At 51.6% G+C, this 14,905-nt stretch overlaps 1 protein-coding gene and 1 long non-coding RNA gene across 3 annotated transcripts in view; both read right to left on the reverse strand.

The window, feature by feature from the left end:
* Positions 1–253: 253 nt before the first annotated feature.
* Positions 254–14,905, reverse strand: part of SLC38A8 (solute carrier family 38 member 8) — a 33,745-nt gene continuing 19,093 nt past the window's right edge. For both annotated transcript variants that reach the window (XM_057300000.1, XM_034940818.3), the window contains 5 exons: positions 13,376–13,490; positions 7,759–7,906; positions 7,138–7,346; positions 3,584–3,635; positions 254–463 (listed from right to left, as the gene is read on the reverse strand). In XM_057300000.1, the coding sequence (XP_057155983.1) occupies positions 370–463; positions 3,584–3,635; positions 7,138–7,346; positions 7,759–7,906; positions 13,376–13,490 (618 nt within the window). In that variant the 3' untranslated portion in view covers positions 254–369. The remainder of the gene's footprint in view (positions 464–3,583; positions 3,636–7,137; positions 7,347–7,758; positions 7,907–13,375; positions 13,491–14,905) is intronic.
* On the reverse strand, positions 4,332–5,806 carry LOC134729371 (uncharacterized). The gene is made up of 2 exons (XR_010110380.1): positions 4,946–5,806; positions 4,332–4,891 (listed from the first exon to the last, which is right to left on the reverse strand). It is a non-coding gene; the product is annotated as an uncharacterized LOC134729371 (long non-coding RNA).

The following is a 14,905-nucleotide window of genomic DNA, read 5'->3' on the forward strand; positions in this document are numbered from 1 at the left end:
CCGGCCACCCCTAGAACTGGGAAGACAGGAGGGAGCCTCCCCTAGAGCCCACAGAGGGAGCATGGCCCTAATGACACGTGATTTCAGACTCCTGGCCTCCAGAACTGTGACGCAACAAGCATCTGTTGTTTTAAGCCACCAGAGTGAGGTTATGGTCATTTATCACAGCAGCCATAAGAAATTTCCTCACCTTTGTACCAGAAACCCTTCGAACCAGCATAGCCCAATGAGCAGCCCAAGGAGGCAGAAGGCATCAGTCTCTCCAGCATCTTTATGACGAAAAGAAATGACATCGGTCTCCTGGCTGCACACAGCAGCCACGTAGGGTCAGCCCCGGAGGGCCCCTTCCTGCCCGGCACTGGCTGCCCATCAGAACATCTCCCAGACCGCTGCCGCCGTGCTCTGCCCAAAGATGAAGGTGCCGACCAGCACAGACACCACTCCCCAGACCTCCAGGCAGCACCTGCCAAGTCAATAAACCCATGTCAGAGCTTTTCTGGATTTTTGCACAAATAAGCCACACACACATAAAAAATTCACTATGTAGAGCCCAGTATGGAGTCATCAATTTGGAAACAAGAAAAATTCAGAATATTTCCAGTTACCTGTAGGGATGGGTTTCCAAGAAAATGGGAAGCAAAGTACCCAGGCAATTTTTTTTTTTTTTTTTTTGAGGTGGAGTCTCATTCTGTTGCCTAGGCTGGAGTGCAGTAGCACGATCTCAGCTCACTGCAACCTCCACCTCCCGGGTTCAAGCAATTCTTCTGCCTCAGCCTCCCAAGTAACTGGGACTACGGGCATGCAAGATGACACTAGGCCAATTTTTGTATTTTTAGTAGACATGGAGTTTCATCATGTTTGCTAGGCTGGTCTTGAACTCCTGACCTCAAGTGATTCGCCCTCCTCAGCTTCCTAAAGTACTGGGATTACAAGCGCAAGCCACCGTTGCTGGCCCCAAGCAGTTTTTAAAAGCCCTCCGATCCCACCTGTTAAGTCATAACCTCATTCCTCCCCAGTATTTTATCAAATAAAAAGACATGGGGGCCAGGCATGGTGGCACATGCCTATAATCCCAGCACTGTGGGAGGCTGAGGCAGGCGGATTCACCTGAGGTCATGAATTCAAGACCAGCCTGGCCAACATGGTGAAACCCCATCTCTACGAAAAATAAAAATAAAGAATTAGCCAGGCATGGTGGCAGGCACCTGTATTCCCAGCTATGTGGGAGGCTGAGGCAGAATTGCTTGAACCCGGGAGGCGGAGGTCGCAGTGAGCCAAGATTGCACCACTGCACTCCAGCCTGGAGGACAGAGCAAGACTCCATCTCAAAAAGAGAAAAAGACATGGAGAGAGGGGAGACACTACTTTGAAAAGTCCCCCCAACCTCCCATTCTGTTCCTCAGCCTCTGATGAAATCCCATGAAAATGAAGGAGAAGACGCAAGCTCTAAGTCACACACCATCTCAGAGGGGTAGGGGACGAGGACGCAGGAGGCAGAGGTGACTGGGACTGGCAGCCACCGAGGCCACATTTGTGAGCTTCGTAATGTAACCAGAGAAGGGGTAGACAAGGAGGTCAGAGCGATAACAAGATTCCCACAAAATGGCAGGGCCACCAGAGATATTTCTGGCCCCATTAACAAAGGCCAGAAGGCCGGGTTGTCATGGAAGGAACATTTCTAACCGAGCAGCATCTCAGCACGGCTGTTCAGCGCCATAAACATCCATTCATCTGTGCGGGGACTATGAGGCTAATGTGGCTGTGGGCTGTGGCACTCCTGGAGCAGCGCTGATGTATTAGAAGGACCCAAAGCAGTTTTAGCGATAAAAATATCTTGAAAGCTCATCAGTAAAAACTGTTGTGAGCTCAGATCAAGGAACAAAACAAAAAGCATGAAGACTCCGAAAAGCACCCCAGGGAATGAGCGGTTTAGGGGGTTACCAGACATTGGGAGGCTGGTTCAATACCCAAGGCAGGTTTAGAAACATCCAGAAACACTGCTCTCAATCCAGAAGAAACCGGGCCAGGCCTGCTCCTTTGCAAAAACCAAGCTTGGGCTCAATGGGGCTAGAGGGCCGGGGGTATAGGGGAACAGACCTACAGCTGGGACCCAAATTCACGACTGCTGCCATTTAACATTATCTGTGATGGGGTGAAGGGTGGCCCCAAAATTCATGTCTACCTGGAACCTGTGCTTGCTAGCTTATCTGGAAACTGGATTTTGCAGATGTAATTAAGGAAAAGATCTTGAGAGAAGATGCAACCTAGATTTAGGGTGGACCCTAAATCTGATGGTAGGTATCCTTATAAAAGAAAGGCAGCCAAGTGTGATGGTGGGCGTCTGTGGTCCCAGCTACTCAGGAGGCTGAGGCAGGAGGATTGCTTGAGCCCAGGGGGTTGAGGCTGTAGTGAGCCACAATTATGCCACTGCACTCCAGCCTGAGCAACAGAGCAAGACTCTGTCTCAAAAAATAAAATAAATAAAAGCAGAGGGATATTTGAGACCCAGAGACACAGGGAGAAAGCTAGATAAACATAGAGGCAGAGACGGGAGTGATGTAGCCACAGGCCAAGGAGCACCTGGGGCCACCAGAAGCTGAGGAGCCTTCAGAGAGTCCAGCCCTGCCAACACCTTGATTTCACACTCCTGGCTCCAGAACTGGGAAAAAAATGCATTTCTGTTGCTTTAAGCCTCCCCACCATGCCCCAATTTATGGTAATTTGTTACAATAATCCCATAAAACTAATACATCATCTCTTTACCTGTCTCAGCCTCAGTTTCCCCATCTATGGAATGGGAGGGAGTCACCCAGACCCCCAGACTCCCCAGGGGCGGCCGAGGAAGCGCACATCATTCACGTGTACGTCGTACTCTTCCGTGGGTCAGACTCAGCTGCTCAGTGGCGAAGTACAGAGGCTCAGCCGTGTCTGATCCACAGGTCCGCTCGGGGATAAATATTTGCCAAATAAAGGAAAGATCCAAATTATCTGGTCTCAACAGCATTGTATGCCAGGCAGGTGGGTTAGCATGGGGCCTGGGAGCCAGGGGCCTGGGTTGCATCCTAGCTCTGTCCTCGCTGGCCTCCTGGCCCACCTCCTCAGCTGTAGGATGAAGACATTTGGGTATGGTGGGGAGGTGAACATGTAAAAGGACCTAGTTCAGTGCCTAGCAGAGGAACCTCAGAACAGCGACCCACTGCTGTGATGATGGTGTCTGGCCGGCCGTGGGGCCTTTCTAACCCAGCCTGCACCCTGATCCTGCCCTGGGTCTGAGCCAGGTAGCAAAGGAGGGTACAGATGCACCACTGGGTGCTTCCAGAGGCTGGAATCTACATGAAATCCCAACCACAGACCCTCAGAGTGGAAGGGAAGGCCCTTGCAGGACCCGACGTCACTGGCCCGGGCTCCTGTCCTAGCTCAGATGCCCTCATACTGGGTAGACAGAGACTCTCTTCCTGTGGCTTGCAGGTTTCTCATCTGCAGGATACAGAGGATGAGAAATAGGATCTGCAGGGTCCCCTGAAGCATTCTTACTCTGATCCGGGGCACACCCAGGGTGCCACCTCATCTTAGGGACACTTACTTGACTCTTGGTCCTATAGGCTCGACGCCCATTGCACAGATGAGGCACAAACCTGCAAAAAAGACAGGGTCACCCACAGTTCTTCGTTATCAAACCCAAAGCAACAAAGAGGTCCCGGGAAAAGTCCTCAGGGACCCCGGAGGCCAGCAAGGCCTCTGCCCACAGGTGCCCCTGGGTCAGGCCCCCTGCAGAGGCAACACAGTGGAGCTGGAAGGACGGGGCTGGAAGGACGGGGCTGGAAGGACGGGGCTGGAGTCCCAGCTCAACATGCCCTAGTGACTTAGCCAGAGGTCTGGCAGCAACCGACTTCCCAGAGCCCCATCTTTCAGGCAACCTTGACAACGTGCCCTCCACAGCAGAGTCTATGAGGAGATGGTGAGAGTCCATGCCTGACACCCGGGAAATGCTCGGCAACTGGCAGCTACCATTATTTTCTTTTGTTGTGTTTTTTTGTTTGTTTGTTTGTTTTGAGACGGAGTCTCACTCTGCCAGCAGGCTGGAGTGCAGTGGCACCGTCTCGGCTCACTGCAACCCCCACCTCCCGGGTTCAAGTGATTCTCGTGCCTCAGCCTCCCGAGTAGCTGGGACTACAGGTGCATGCCACCACGCCCAGCTCATTTTTGTATTTTTAGTAGAGACGGGGTTTCACCATGTTGGTCAGGATGGTCTGGACCTCTTGACCTCGTGATCCGCCCGCCTTGGCCCCCCAAAGTGCTGGGATTACAGGCGTGAGCCACTGCACCCAAGCTTTTTTTTTTTTTTTTTTTTTTTTTTTTTAATAGTTATGCTAGGATTCAGGGCCATGTAGCTTGGCCTAAAACTCCCAAAGGATCCTCTCTCAACTCAAACCTGTCCTGGGCAGTCCTTCCCACCACAGGAAATAGCCAGTGCTACAACTGGCCACCTGGTCACAGAATCAGAATTTAATCCAGCAGCCCAGACCAGGGAGTGTGAGGGAGGAGCCACGTGGCCACAGCCTCACCTCTGAGAAGCTCCACCCAGAGCCTGAGTGAGCAGCCGTGTGGCCACACCCTCTGCCCTGAAAGCCCCGCCCGGAGCCTGAGGAAAGGGCTGTGTGACCACACTCATCTCTCTGAAAGGCCCGCCCAGAGCTGAGGGAGGAGCTGCATGGCCACACCCCTCACCTCTAAAACCTCCTCTCAGAGCCTGAGGGAGGAGCTATGTGGCCACACCCCTCACCTCTGAAAGCCCCGCCCAGAGCCAAGGGAGGAACTGTGTAGCCACACCCTCACCTCTGAAAGCTCCACCCCAAGCCCGAGGGAGAAGCCACAAGGCCACACCCCTCACCTCTGAAAGCCTCACCCACAGCCTGAATAAGGAGCTGCGTGGCCACACCCTCACCTCTGAAAGCCCGGCCCAGAACTGAGGGAGGAGTCGTGTGGCCACATCCCCATCAATGAAAGCTCCGCTCAGATCATGCAGGAGCAGCTGTGTGGCCACACCCCTCACCTCTGAAAGCCCTGCCCAGAGTCGAGGGAAGAGCTGTGTAGCCACACCCTCACCTGTGAAAGCTCCACCCTAAGCCCAAGGGAGAAGCCACATGGCCACACCCCTCACCCCTCTGAAAGTTCCACCCAGAACCTGAGGGAGGAGCCACATGGCCACTCCCCTCACCTCTGAGAGCTCCGCGCAGAGCCAGGAGCAGAGTGGGTGGCTGTTCTCCTCCCCTCCCTTCACTTCACTTCCCCAGTCTTTATCCCTTAATCCCAGTAGACCCCAATTTACAGGAACTGGGGCAGGTACGGTTAGATTCTCAAGGGACTACATGAAAGACAACCCCTGAATCTTAATTCACCTGCTAAGAACCCACTTTTCATATTCCACACATCAGTTGGCCTCTTTGATAACCAGCATTTCTCTGTGGCCGTCAATTCTTCCATCCCCCCCACCTCCGGGGTGTTGACAAAGTTGTCACCACCCACTTACCTGGGACCCTGAACAATGTTTCATTTCGATTCATGCCCCCATTCGAGTTTCGGAAGACCTCTAAGAGCCTCTCCTGTGCTTTCTGTTAAGTTTCACCAATGGGCATCTACTTCTTGTCTGTTTGACATAACGGCTGCATCAGGGTATTGGGGATACCTGGCTAAGGGTCCCCAAGCTCGATGTCTGCTTGGCATGGTTCCTGTCGCGGCTGAATCACAGGGTCCACTCACGGAACACGCACTGAGGGAGTCTCGACTGTGTACTCAGCACTTGCTGTGTGTGGGGCCCTGGAACACACCCCCCACTGCGGATCTGCGGTCTCTGTTCTGGGCTCCAGTGGGCCACTACAGTGTTCCCTTTTCCACTGGAAGAAGCATCCCTCCAGCCCCCACCTTGCTGGCTTCCCCTTCTCAGATAATGCTTGGGCTGTTTGGGAAGGTTTCCTAAGAAACCATCCTTTGCAGAAACGGTGTTTGCCTCCAGGGCCTGGAGGCAGGAGGGGAGGGAGACATTTGCAGGGTGCCTTGAGCCACGTGACTTTCACATATACGATTTTCTTTTTTAATAAAACAAAATCTTTTAGCAGGAGGCACCAGCGGTAGCATGGACAGAGCTGTATGATTGACCCTCAGCCCTGCTGCATACTAGCTGTGCCCCCTGGCAGGGGGTTCAGGGCCTCGGTCTTCGCATCTATGGAATGGGATCATAAACGTTCCTACGTCAAGAATGTCCATCAGGAGCTGTATTAGTCTGCTCTCATGCTGCTAATAAAGACCTCCCAGGGACTAGGTAATGGTTTGTTTTGTTTGAGATGGAGTTTCACTCTTGTCGCCCAGGCTAGAGTGCAGTGGCGCAATCTTGGCTCCCTGCAACCTCTGCCTCCCGGGTTCAAGTGATTCTCCTGCCTAAGCCTCCTGAGTAGCTGTGATTACAGGCATACACCACCATGGATGGCTAATTTTGTATTTTTAGTAGGCTGGTCTCGAACTCCTGACCTCAGGTGATCCGCCTGCCTTGGCCTCCCAAAGTGCTGGGATTACAGGCGTGAGCCACTGTGCCCAGCCAGAGGCTAGGTAATTTATAAAGAAAAGAGGTTTAATGGACTCACAGTTCCACATGGCTGGGGAGGCCTCACAATCATGGCAAAAGGCAAATAAGGAGCAAAGTCAGGTCTTACATGGTGGCAGGCAGGCAAGAGAGCTTGTGCTGGGGGGCGGGGGGGGGGACCCCCACTCATAAAACCATCAGATCTCATGAGACTTATTCACTACCACAAGAAAAGAATGGGTGGAACCATCCCCATGATTCAACTATCTCCACCTTGCCCTGCCCTTCACAGATGGTGATTATTACAGTTCAAGGTGAGATTTGGGTGTGAACACAACCAAACCACATCAGGAGCTAATGAGATGTTTAATGAGTGAGGGAAGGTATGTAAAGCCCAAGACCTCTGCCTGGCTCAATAAACAGGGCACCTACATGGGGTCTTAATCCTACCCATATATGGCTCCCACCTTCCAGAACCTTGACCTCCAACACTGGGAGTCCCCACAGAGATGAGCAGGGAAGAACAAATGGGCAGAAAGCCTGGAAAGCAGGGGCCTCACCTGGGAAGATGAAGATGAAGAAGGAACTGATGCCTCCGATGATGCTGACGATCTCGCTGAGGTCAGGCATAAACAGCGCCATGGCGAGCGTCACGGTGACCCACAGGACAGTCAGCGGCATCCGGACCCACAGCCCTGAGGGGTCGGCCAGGGCGCTGGGCCCCCATCCCCCTAAGCAGCTCCTCCTCCAGAAGTCCTGCATCACTGACCTGGAGGCCACACCCAACACAGACACATGGGCATCCCAGGGGCACCAGCCTCCACCCGACAGCTGCTCCCCAGTCCTCCAGGAGTCCCCCCACACCTGTCAGTGCTCCTGTTCCACACTCAGGTGTTTATTCCCCAGGAGACCTTGCCAACCCTCAGGGGTTCTGCCACCATCGGGCAGCCCATGGGGCAGGGGATGAAGCACGTGGTTCGCATTCCAGTCCTGGCTGTGGACACACACTCACGGAGTGACTTTGGGCAATCTACCTAAATCCTCCGTGCCTGTTTCCTCCTGTCTACAATTGGAGAGGATGGTAGTCCCACAGCCGCGTAGCCCACACCTGGTACATGCTCAATCACAGCACACATCAGCAGACCATGCTTCACAGTGCCCCCCACTGAGCCAGGCCTCACCTCCCCAGGAAGAGCACGATGGGGTAGACAGTTACGATGGAGACAGCAAAAAGGACCCGGGCCACAATGATGACCATATCATTGCCTGGGTAGGACATCAAGACGTCAGCAGAAACTTCTGTCCCAAAAGTCAGGAAGCCATAAACCCCTGAAGGTGGGAAAGGATGGAAGCCACAGAGTGGATTAGGAAAATGCTGCCCCCTCCCCCACCAACAGACAGACAGCGCCTGGCTTTACCACCTAAGATTTTCCTTAGGAGCTGAAAGAAGGTTCTGGAAGGGAAAGCCCAAAGCTTTCCTGTCCTAAGCCTACACATGACTGTGCTCCAGGGATTCAAAACCCCTGCAGACAAATCCGCCACTTATCCTTCTTTCAAATCGCTCACAGAGCTGGTGCACGGAGCTCACCCACAGTGCGTGTGTTGACTAGAAGCACAGAACACTTTGAAAAATACAAACACACCTCCCATGCCCTGTCCATCTCACTCCTACGACATCTAAAGAAAGCAGCTAGCTGTGCACACATTTCCAAATGGGGAAAACCAAGAGCCAGGGCATCAACCAATACCTAGAATCACACAGCTAGTTTTCGTGGACTGAGGACTAGAGTGCCAGTCCCTTTGCGCCAACAGGGTGACACTGCTTCTGTCACCCCGGGTTGCCTGCCCTGTCCTGAGAGATATGTCTCTAAGAGCCATGTTCCTTTCAGCTTCTCTGCAAGCCCTTTCTGAGAGGTCCCATGGCCCTGGCAGTGGGAACATGTGGAGGTGATACTGAATCACTGAGTCACACCCTCTGACCCAGGGGCTACAGACTGATGGGACCTCCTCTGCTGGGGAAGGAGTCACCCAGCAAGTTTCCTGGATAACCACAGTATCCTTAGTCCATTTTTTGTTGCTTACAACAGAATACCTGAAACTGGGCATCTCATAAAGAAAAGAAACTTACTTCCTACAGTTATGAAGGCTGAGAAGTCCAAGATTGAGTGCCCACACTGGTGAGGGCCTTCTTGCCAATGGGGACTGTCTTCAGAGGTGGCATAGGGCATTGTACAGCAAGGATGAGCTCTGACTCAGCCCTCATTCCTTTTTTTCTTTTTTTTTGAGACAGAGTCTCTCTCTGTCGCCCAGGCTGGAGTGCAGTGGCACGATCTCGGCTCACTGCAAGCTCCGCCTCCCGGGTTCACGCCATTCTCCTGCCCTAGCCTCCTGAGTAGCTGGGACTACAGACGCCCGCCACATTTTTGAATTTTTAGTAAAGACAGGGTTTCACCGTGTTAGCCAGGATGGTCTCGATCTCCTGACCTCGTGATCCACCCGCCTTGACCTCCCAAAGTGCTGGGATTACAGGCATGAGCCACCGTGCCTGGCCTGGCCCATTCCCTCTTCTTATAAAGCCACCAGTGCCATGCCCATAACCCATCAGTCCATTAACCCATTAATCCATTAATCCCCTGCCCCATGCGTGCCTCCTATGTGGGCTGTTCAGCTGGACCTAGAAACTAAAATCAACACCAGACAATCACATCAGCAGGAGAAAAGCCTACGGATCTTATTAATTTTCCTTGTCATTGGGATCTTAACACAGTGATGTCTGATGAAGCGGCCGAAATGAGATGCTTTTATACTTTTTAGACAAAGAATAAATCTGACAAGGAATGACAAGACAAAGGGGATCTGGTCGGGGCAGTGAATCTCTAGGGGAGTCACTAGGAGATATATGGGGTGGGTATAAAAGTAGCAGAAGCTAAGGCTAGTTCAATAAATGGATTTATTCAGGTCCATTGCAGCCAGAAGTCTCGCTTCCAGTGATGAGGACTATTTTCTCACCCTGGTATGGGGAGGTGGCCCCTCCCAGAGGAATTTGTATGGCTTGATGCCTGCAGAAAGAGTCAAGTCAGCTAGCTCTTTCTGAAACTACAATTTCTCCAAAAAAAATTTTTTTTTTTTGAGATGGAGTCTGTCACCCAGGCTGGATTGCAGTGGCACAATCTCGACTCACTGCAACCTCTGCCTTCCAGGTTCAAGCGATTATCTTGCCTCAGCCTCCTGAGTAGCCTGGATTACAGGCACATGTCACCATGCTAGGCTAAATTTTTCTGTTTTTAGTAGAAACGGGGTTTCACTGTGTTAGCCAGGATGCTCTCGATCTCCTGACCTCGTAATCCACCTGCCTCAGCCTACCATAATGCTGGGATTACAAGCATGAGCCACCACACCCAGCCTCCAATATTTTTAACCCGAAATAATCAATGTACCAATTTGGCATACTGGCAGATGGTGCATCCTTCAACCCTTCACCACAAATGGATTAATCTGTTTATGAGAGTGCTGCTCTCGACAGCTTCTTAAAGGCCCCACCTCTTGATACTGCCATACTGGCAATTTAATTTCAACAAGAGTTTTGGAGGGGACAAAGAATCAAACCACAGCATTCTGCCCCTGGGTCCCCAAAACTCCTATCCTCCTCGCAGATAAATACCCCATGGCCCCAAAGTCTTCAGTTGCTCCAGCACCAACTCAGAGGTCCAAAGTCCAGAGTGTGGTCTGTGGTCTGTGAGCCTGTGAAATCAAAAGCAATCTACTTCCAGGACACAACGGCAGTGCAGGCAAAAGAAACATTCTCATCCCAGAAGAGAGACTAAGGCCAAAGGAAAGGAGTAAAGGCTCTAAGCAAGCCTGAAACCCAGCAGAGCAGACACTCAAGCGTCAAGCTGGAAGATCATCTGTTTTGACACCATGTGCCACCCCCTGGACACACTGAGGCAACCCCATTCCTACGGCTTTGCCGGGTACAGCCCACGTGTCTGTTCACAGGGGTTGGCACCTGATGCCTCAAGTTTTCGCAGGAGGGTGTTGCACGTTGCTGGTAACTTCGCAGTTTGTAGTCCCAGTGGCAGTCCCACTCTCATGACTCCACTAGGCATTGCCCTGGCAGAGACTCTCTGCAGTTGGACCCCTACGCTTTCCACAACATCCTTTTTTTTTTTTTTTTGAGACAGGGTCTTGCCCTGTCAGCCAGGCTGGAGGGCGGTGGCACAATCACAGCTCACTCCAGCCTTGACCTCCAGGGCTCAAGTGATCCTCCCTCCTCCTCAGCCTCCTGAGTAGCTGGAACTACAGGCTCACACCCCCACGTTCTGCGCATTTAAAAAATGTTTTTGTAGAGACAGGGTCTCACTACATTGGCCAGGCTGGTCTCGAACTCCAGGCCTCAAGCAGTCCTTTCACCTCAGCCTCCCAAAAAACGCTGGGATTACAGGCATGAGCCACCACACCTGGCCTGAAAAATATCTTTTGAAATCTGGGTGGAGGCTGCCAAGCTTCTGTAGCTCTCGCTATCTGCCAGCCTGCAGAATTAGCACCACATTGATCCTGCCAAGGTTTACCACTTATACCTTCTGGGGCTGCGGCACGAGCCAGATCAGGGGCCACTTGACCCAAAGCTGGTGCAGCGAGGAACTCTGTGCCAGGGTCCTGGGAGCAGAGACGTGAGGGCACGTAGGATAGCCTGTGGAGGCACCCTGGGTCTGTCCCCAAAACCATCCTGCCCTTGAGGCCTCTGAGCCTGTGATGGGAGGGGCAGCCTCTAAGATCTCTGAAATGCCTTCAGGGTCTTTCTTCCATTCTCTAGATAATCCTTTCTCTCCATACTAATCTCCTTACCAAAAGGTCACAGGGCCACAACCTTGGTTTCCTATCCAGAACACGCGCTGCACTCTACACGGCCAGGCTGAAAGAGTTCCAGATCTTGCTGCTTTGGTTTTCTTTTGATGATCAATTTCATCTTCAAGTCATTTTTTGCCTGTTCCAGCATAATGTGAGCAGCTAAGAGTAGCCATGCAGCATCCTGAATGCTCTGCTACTTGGATATCTCTTCCGCCAGATACCCTAGTTCATCCTTTTTTGCCGGCGGGGGAGGGATGACAGAGTCTCATTCTTGTTGCCCAGGCTGGAGTGCAATGGTGCGATCTCAGCTCACTGCAACCTCCACCTCCCAGGTTCAAGTGATAATCCTGCCTCAACCTCCCAAGCAGCTGGGATTACAGGTGCCCCGCCACCATGCTAGGCTCATTTTTTGTATTTTTAATAGGAATTGGGTTTTACCATGTTGCACAGGCTGGTCTCAAAATCCTGACCTCAAGTGATCCACCTGCCTCGGCCTCCCAAAGTGCTGTGATGACAGGAGCGAGCCACGGCACCTGGCCAGTTCATCCCTTTCAAGTTCAGCCTTCCACAAAACCCTCAGGCATGGACACGGTTCAGCCAAGTTATTTGCCAGCTTCTAACAGGTTTGTCCTTTACTCCAGCTTCCAAAACCTTGTTCCTCAGTTCCGTCTGAAACCTCCTCAGAATAGCCTTTACTATCCATATTTCCATGACTAACTAGAGTATCTAAGAAGTTCCCAATGTTCCCTAGTCTTGTCTCTAAGCCCTCACCAGAATCTAGGCTTATTCTAGCCTGCTCCTCCGAATTCTTCCAGCCTGCACTCATTGCCCAGTTCCAAAGCCACTTCCACGTTCCAGGTAGTCAATCATCAACACCCCACTCTTGATACCAATTTTCTGTTTTAGTCCATTTTTTGTTGGTTACAACAGAATGCCTGAAATTGAGTAATTTATAAAGAAAGGAAATTTTTTTACACTTATGGAGACTGAGAAATCCAGGATCAAGAGGCTACATCTGGGGAGAGCCTTCTTGCTGGAGGGGACTTTGCAGAGCCCTGAAGTGGTGCGCAGAGTGTCACATGGCAAGGGGGCTGAGCGTGTGAGCCCAGGTCTCTCTTCTTCTTCTTATAAAGCCACCAGCCCCACTCCCATGATAACCTATTAATCCACTAATCCATGAATAGATTAATCCGTTCATGAGGGCAGAGGCCTCATGCCCCAATCCCCTCTTGAAGGCCCCACCTCTCAATGCTACCACATCAGGGATTAAATTTCAACATGAGTTTTAAAGAGGATAAATATTCAAACCATAACACGCAGGAGTCCAAGGCTGCCTGACAGATTCACTGCAGCCCAAGAGCTTCCTGGATTGGAGGATACGTTGGTGAATGAAAAAAAGACTGGCGTCAAGTGGCCAACCAGAAGCCAGCTGTGCCAGGGACCTGGGTCGGTGCTTCCAATGCACTGTATGATCCTGGGTGTCACAGCCCCTCTCTGAGCCACACTTTCATCACCTTTAAAGACCCTCTGATTCCCACACACAGTTTGTGAGCACCTGAGTCCACTGCACCCACAAACGTTTTGTAAAGCCTACCCAGATGTTAGAGTGTAATGACGGACAGCAGTCAATGTCCTTTGAAGAGCAGGCAGCAGGGCTGGGGTGTGGTGTGTAAGAGCAGGGGCTATGGAGACGGCTAGGCTGGAGTTCAGGTCTCAGCTTTGCACATCTAGTTGTGAAACCTCGAACAAGTTCTGGAGGGCACCTGAGCCTCAGCTTCCTCATCTATGAAATGAGGCCTTTTCCTATGGACACTAAGGATTAAATAAGATGCTCAAAACATTGAGTATTGAGCCCAGCACGTGGTAAACTCTCTAGAGAGATACTCGCTGTTACTCTTGTTTCTACTGTCACTCCCCACCCTCTGCAGGGGTGCCTGGGAAGGGCCTTACCCGTCAGTGAATAGATGAGGCAGCAGGCCAGCAAGGACAGCACAGACACCAGGGCCCAGTGGGAGAGGCTCCGTTTGCTCATGCTGCAGTAGATGGAGACGGCAGCTTCGTGACACTGTAAGACAGAGGGCAGCTCAGCAGGACGCTGGCTTCCCCTGGAACAGGCGATGCGAAAAAAAACTCATATCCAAAAGGTGGGAAATGTGGGATATGATGAGGTTTCTCTTGAAATAGCCTGATCAATCCTTTATTCTTTAATTCATACTACACCCCCAACCCCTTTTTCCTTTTTTTCTTCCTTTCTGCCTTTGTTACATGCCCAAACGCGCCACAGTACCAGGCATTATCAATACAAGCTCACATTCCTTTCCTTATTTTTTAAAAAACTAGCTCTCTAGCTCATTACAAACACCCACTTCCCCTTTCCCCTCTCTCCCTTACCTGCCCACCTTATCTAAAAAAAAGTTCAAATGTTCAACTGAGGCTAGTTTAGATTCTGCGGCCCAACCCCAGCCAATGGGAAAAGGGTACAGGAGCAGGACTTGCATCAGGAATAAAGGCTCTTGTACTCCTTTGATCGGGTGTGCTCTGACCAAGAAAAAGCACCCCGCTGCACAAAAGTAAAATTACTTTGCTAAGAATCCTTTCAGTGTTCTATTTTCTTAAGATTTTGAGCGTTATTCCCAACAGAACCCACATGCCCACCAAGAGCAGAGGGCGTAAGTAAATGGCAGGATGCTAACACACAGAGCATGACGTGGCTCTGACAAAGAACCATGCACCTCAACACAGAAGAATCTCAGTCAGAACAATGAACACCACAAGAAGCCAGATAGGGGCCAGGTGCGGTGGCTCGCACCTGTCATCCTAGCACTTTGGGAGGCCGAAGGGGGCAGATCACTTGAGGTCAGGAGTTTGAGACCAGCCTGGCCAACGTGGCAAAATTCCATCTCTACTTAAAATACAAAAATTAGCCGGGCATGGTGATGAGCACCTGTAATCCCAGCTACTCAGGAGGCTGAGGCAGGTAAATCACTGGAATTCGGGAGGCGGAGGCTGCAGTGAGCCAAGATCGTGCCACTGCACTCCAGCCTGAAAGACACAGTGACACTGTGTCTCAGAAGAAAAACAAGCCGGACAGCAGAGAACGTTTCCGTTAATGGATGCGAAGTCCAAGTTACAAGATAAACAATTCTACACCAGGGTTTCTCAGCCTTGACACGATTGATGTCTGGTGTGGGTTAACTCCTGGCAGCCGCCCTGTGTGTTTGGGGTGGGGTGTTGTGCAGTGTCCCTGGCCGGGACCTACTAGATGCCAGTAGCAGCCCCCCTCCCCCAAGTTGTGACAACCCAAACTGTCTCCAGACATGGTCAAATGTTCCCTGGGTATATAACCAACCCACGCAAACCCCACTCTGTGGTGCTAGAAGGCAGGATGGTGGTTTGGGTAGGGTGGGTGCTACTGACCAGAAAATGTCATGAAGGGGTTCCCGGGGGCTTCATCGTGTCACGTGGGTGCACACATACTTA

This window comes from Pan paniscus, chromosome 18, assembly GCF_029289425.2.
Source record: "Pan paniscus chromosome 18, NHGRI_mPanPan1-v2.0_pri, whole genome shotgun sequence".
NCBI classification, from domain to species: domain Eukaryota; kingdom Metazoa; phylum Chordata; class Mammalia; order Primates; family Hominidae; genus Pan; species Pan paniscus.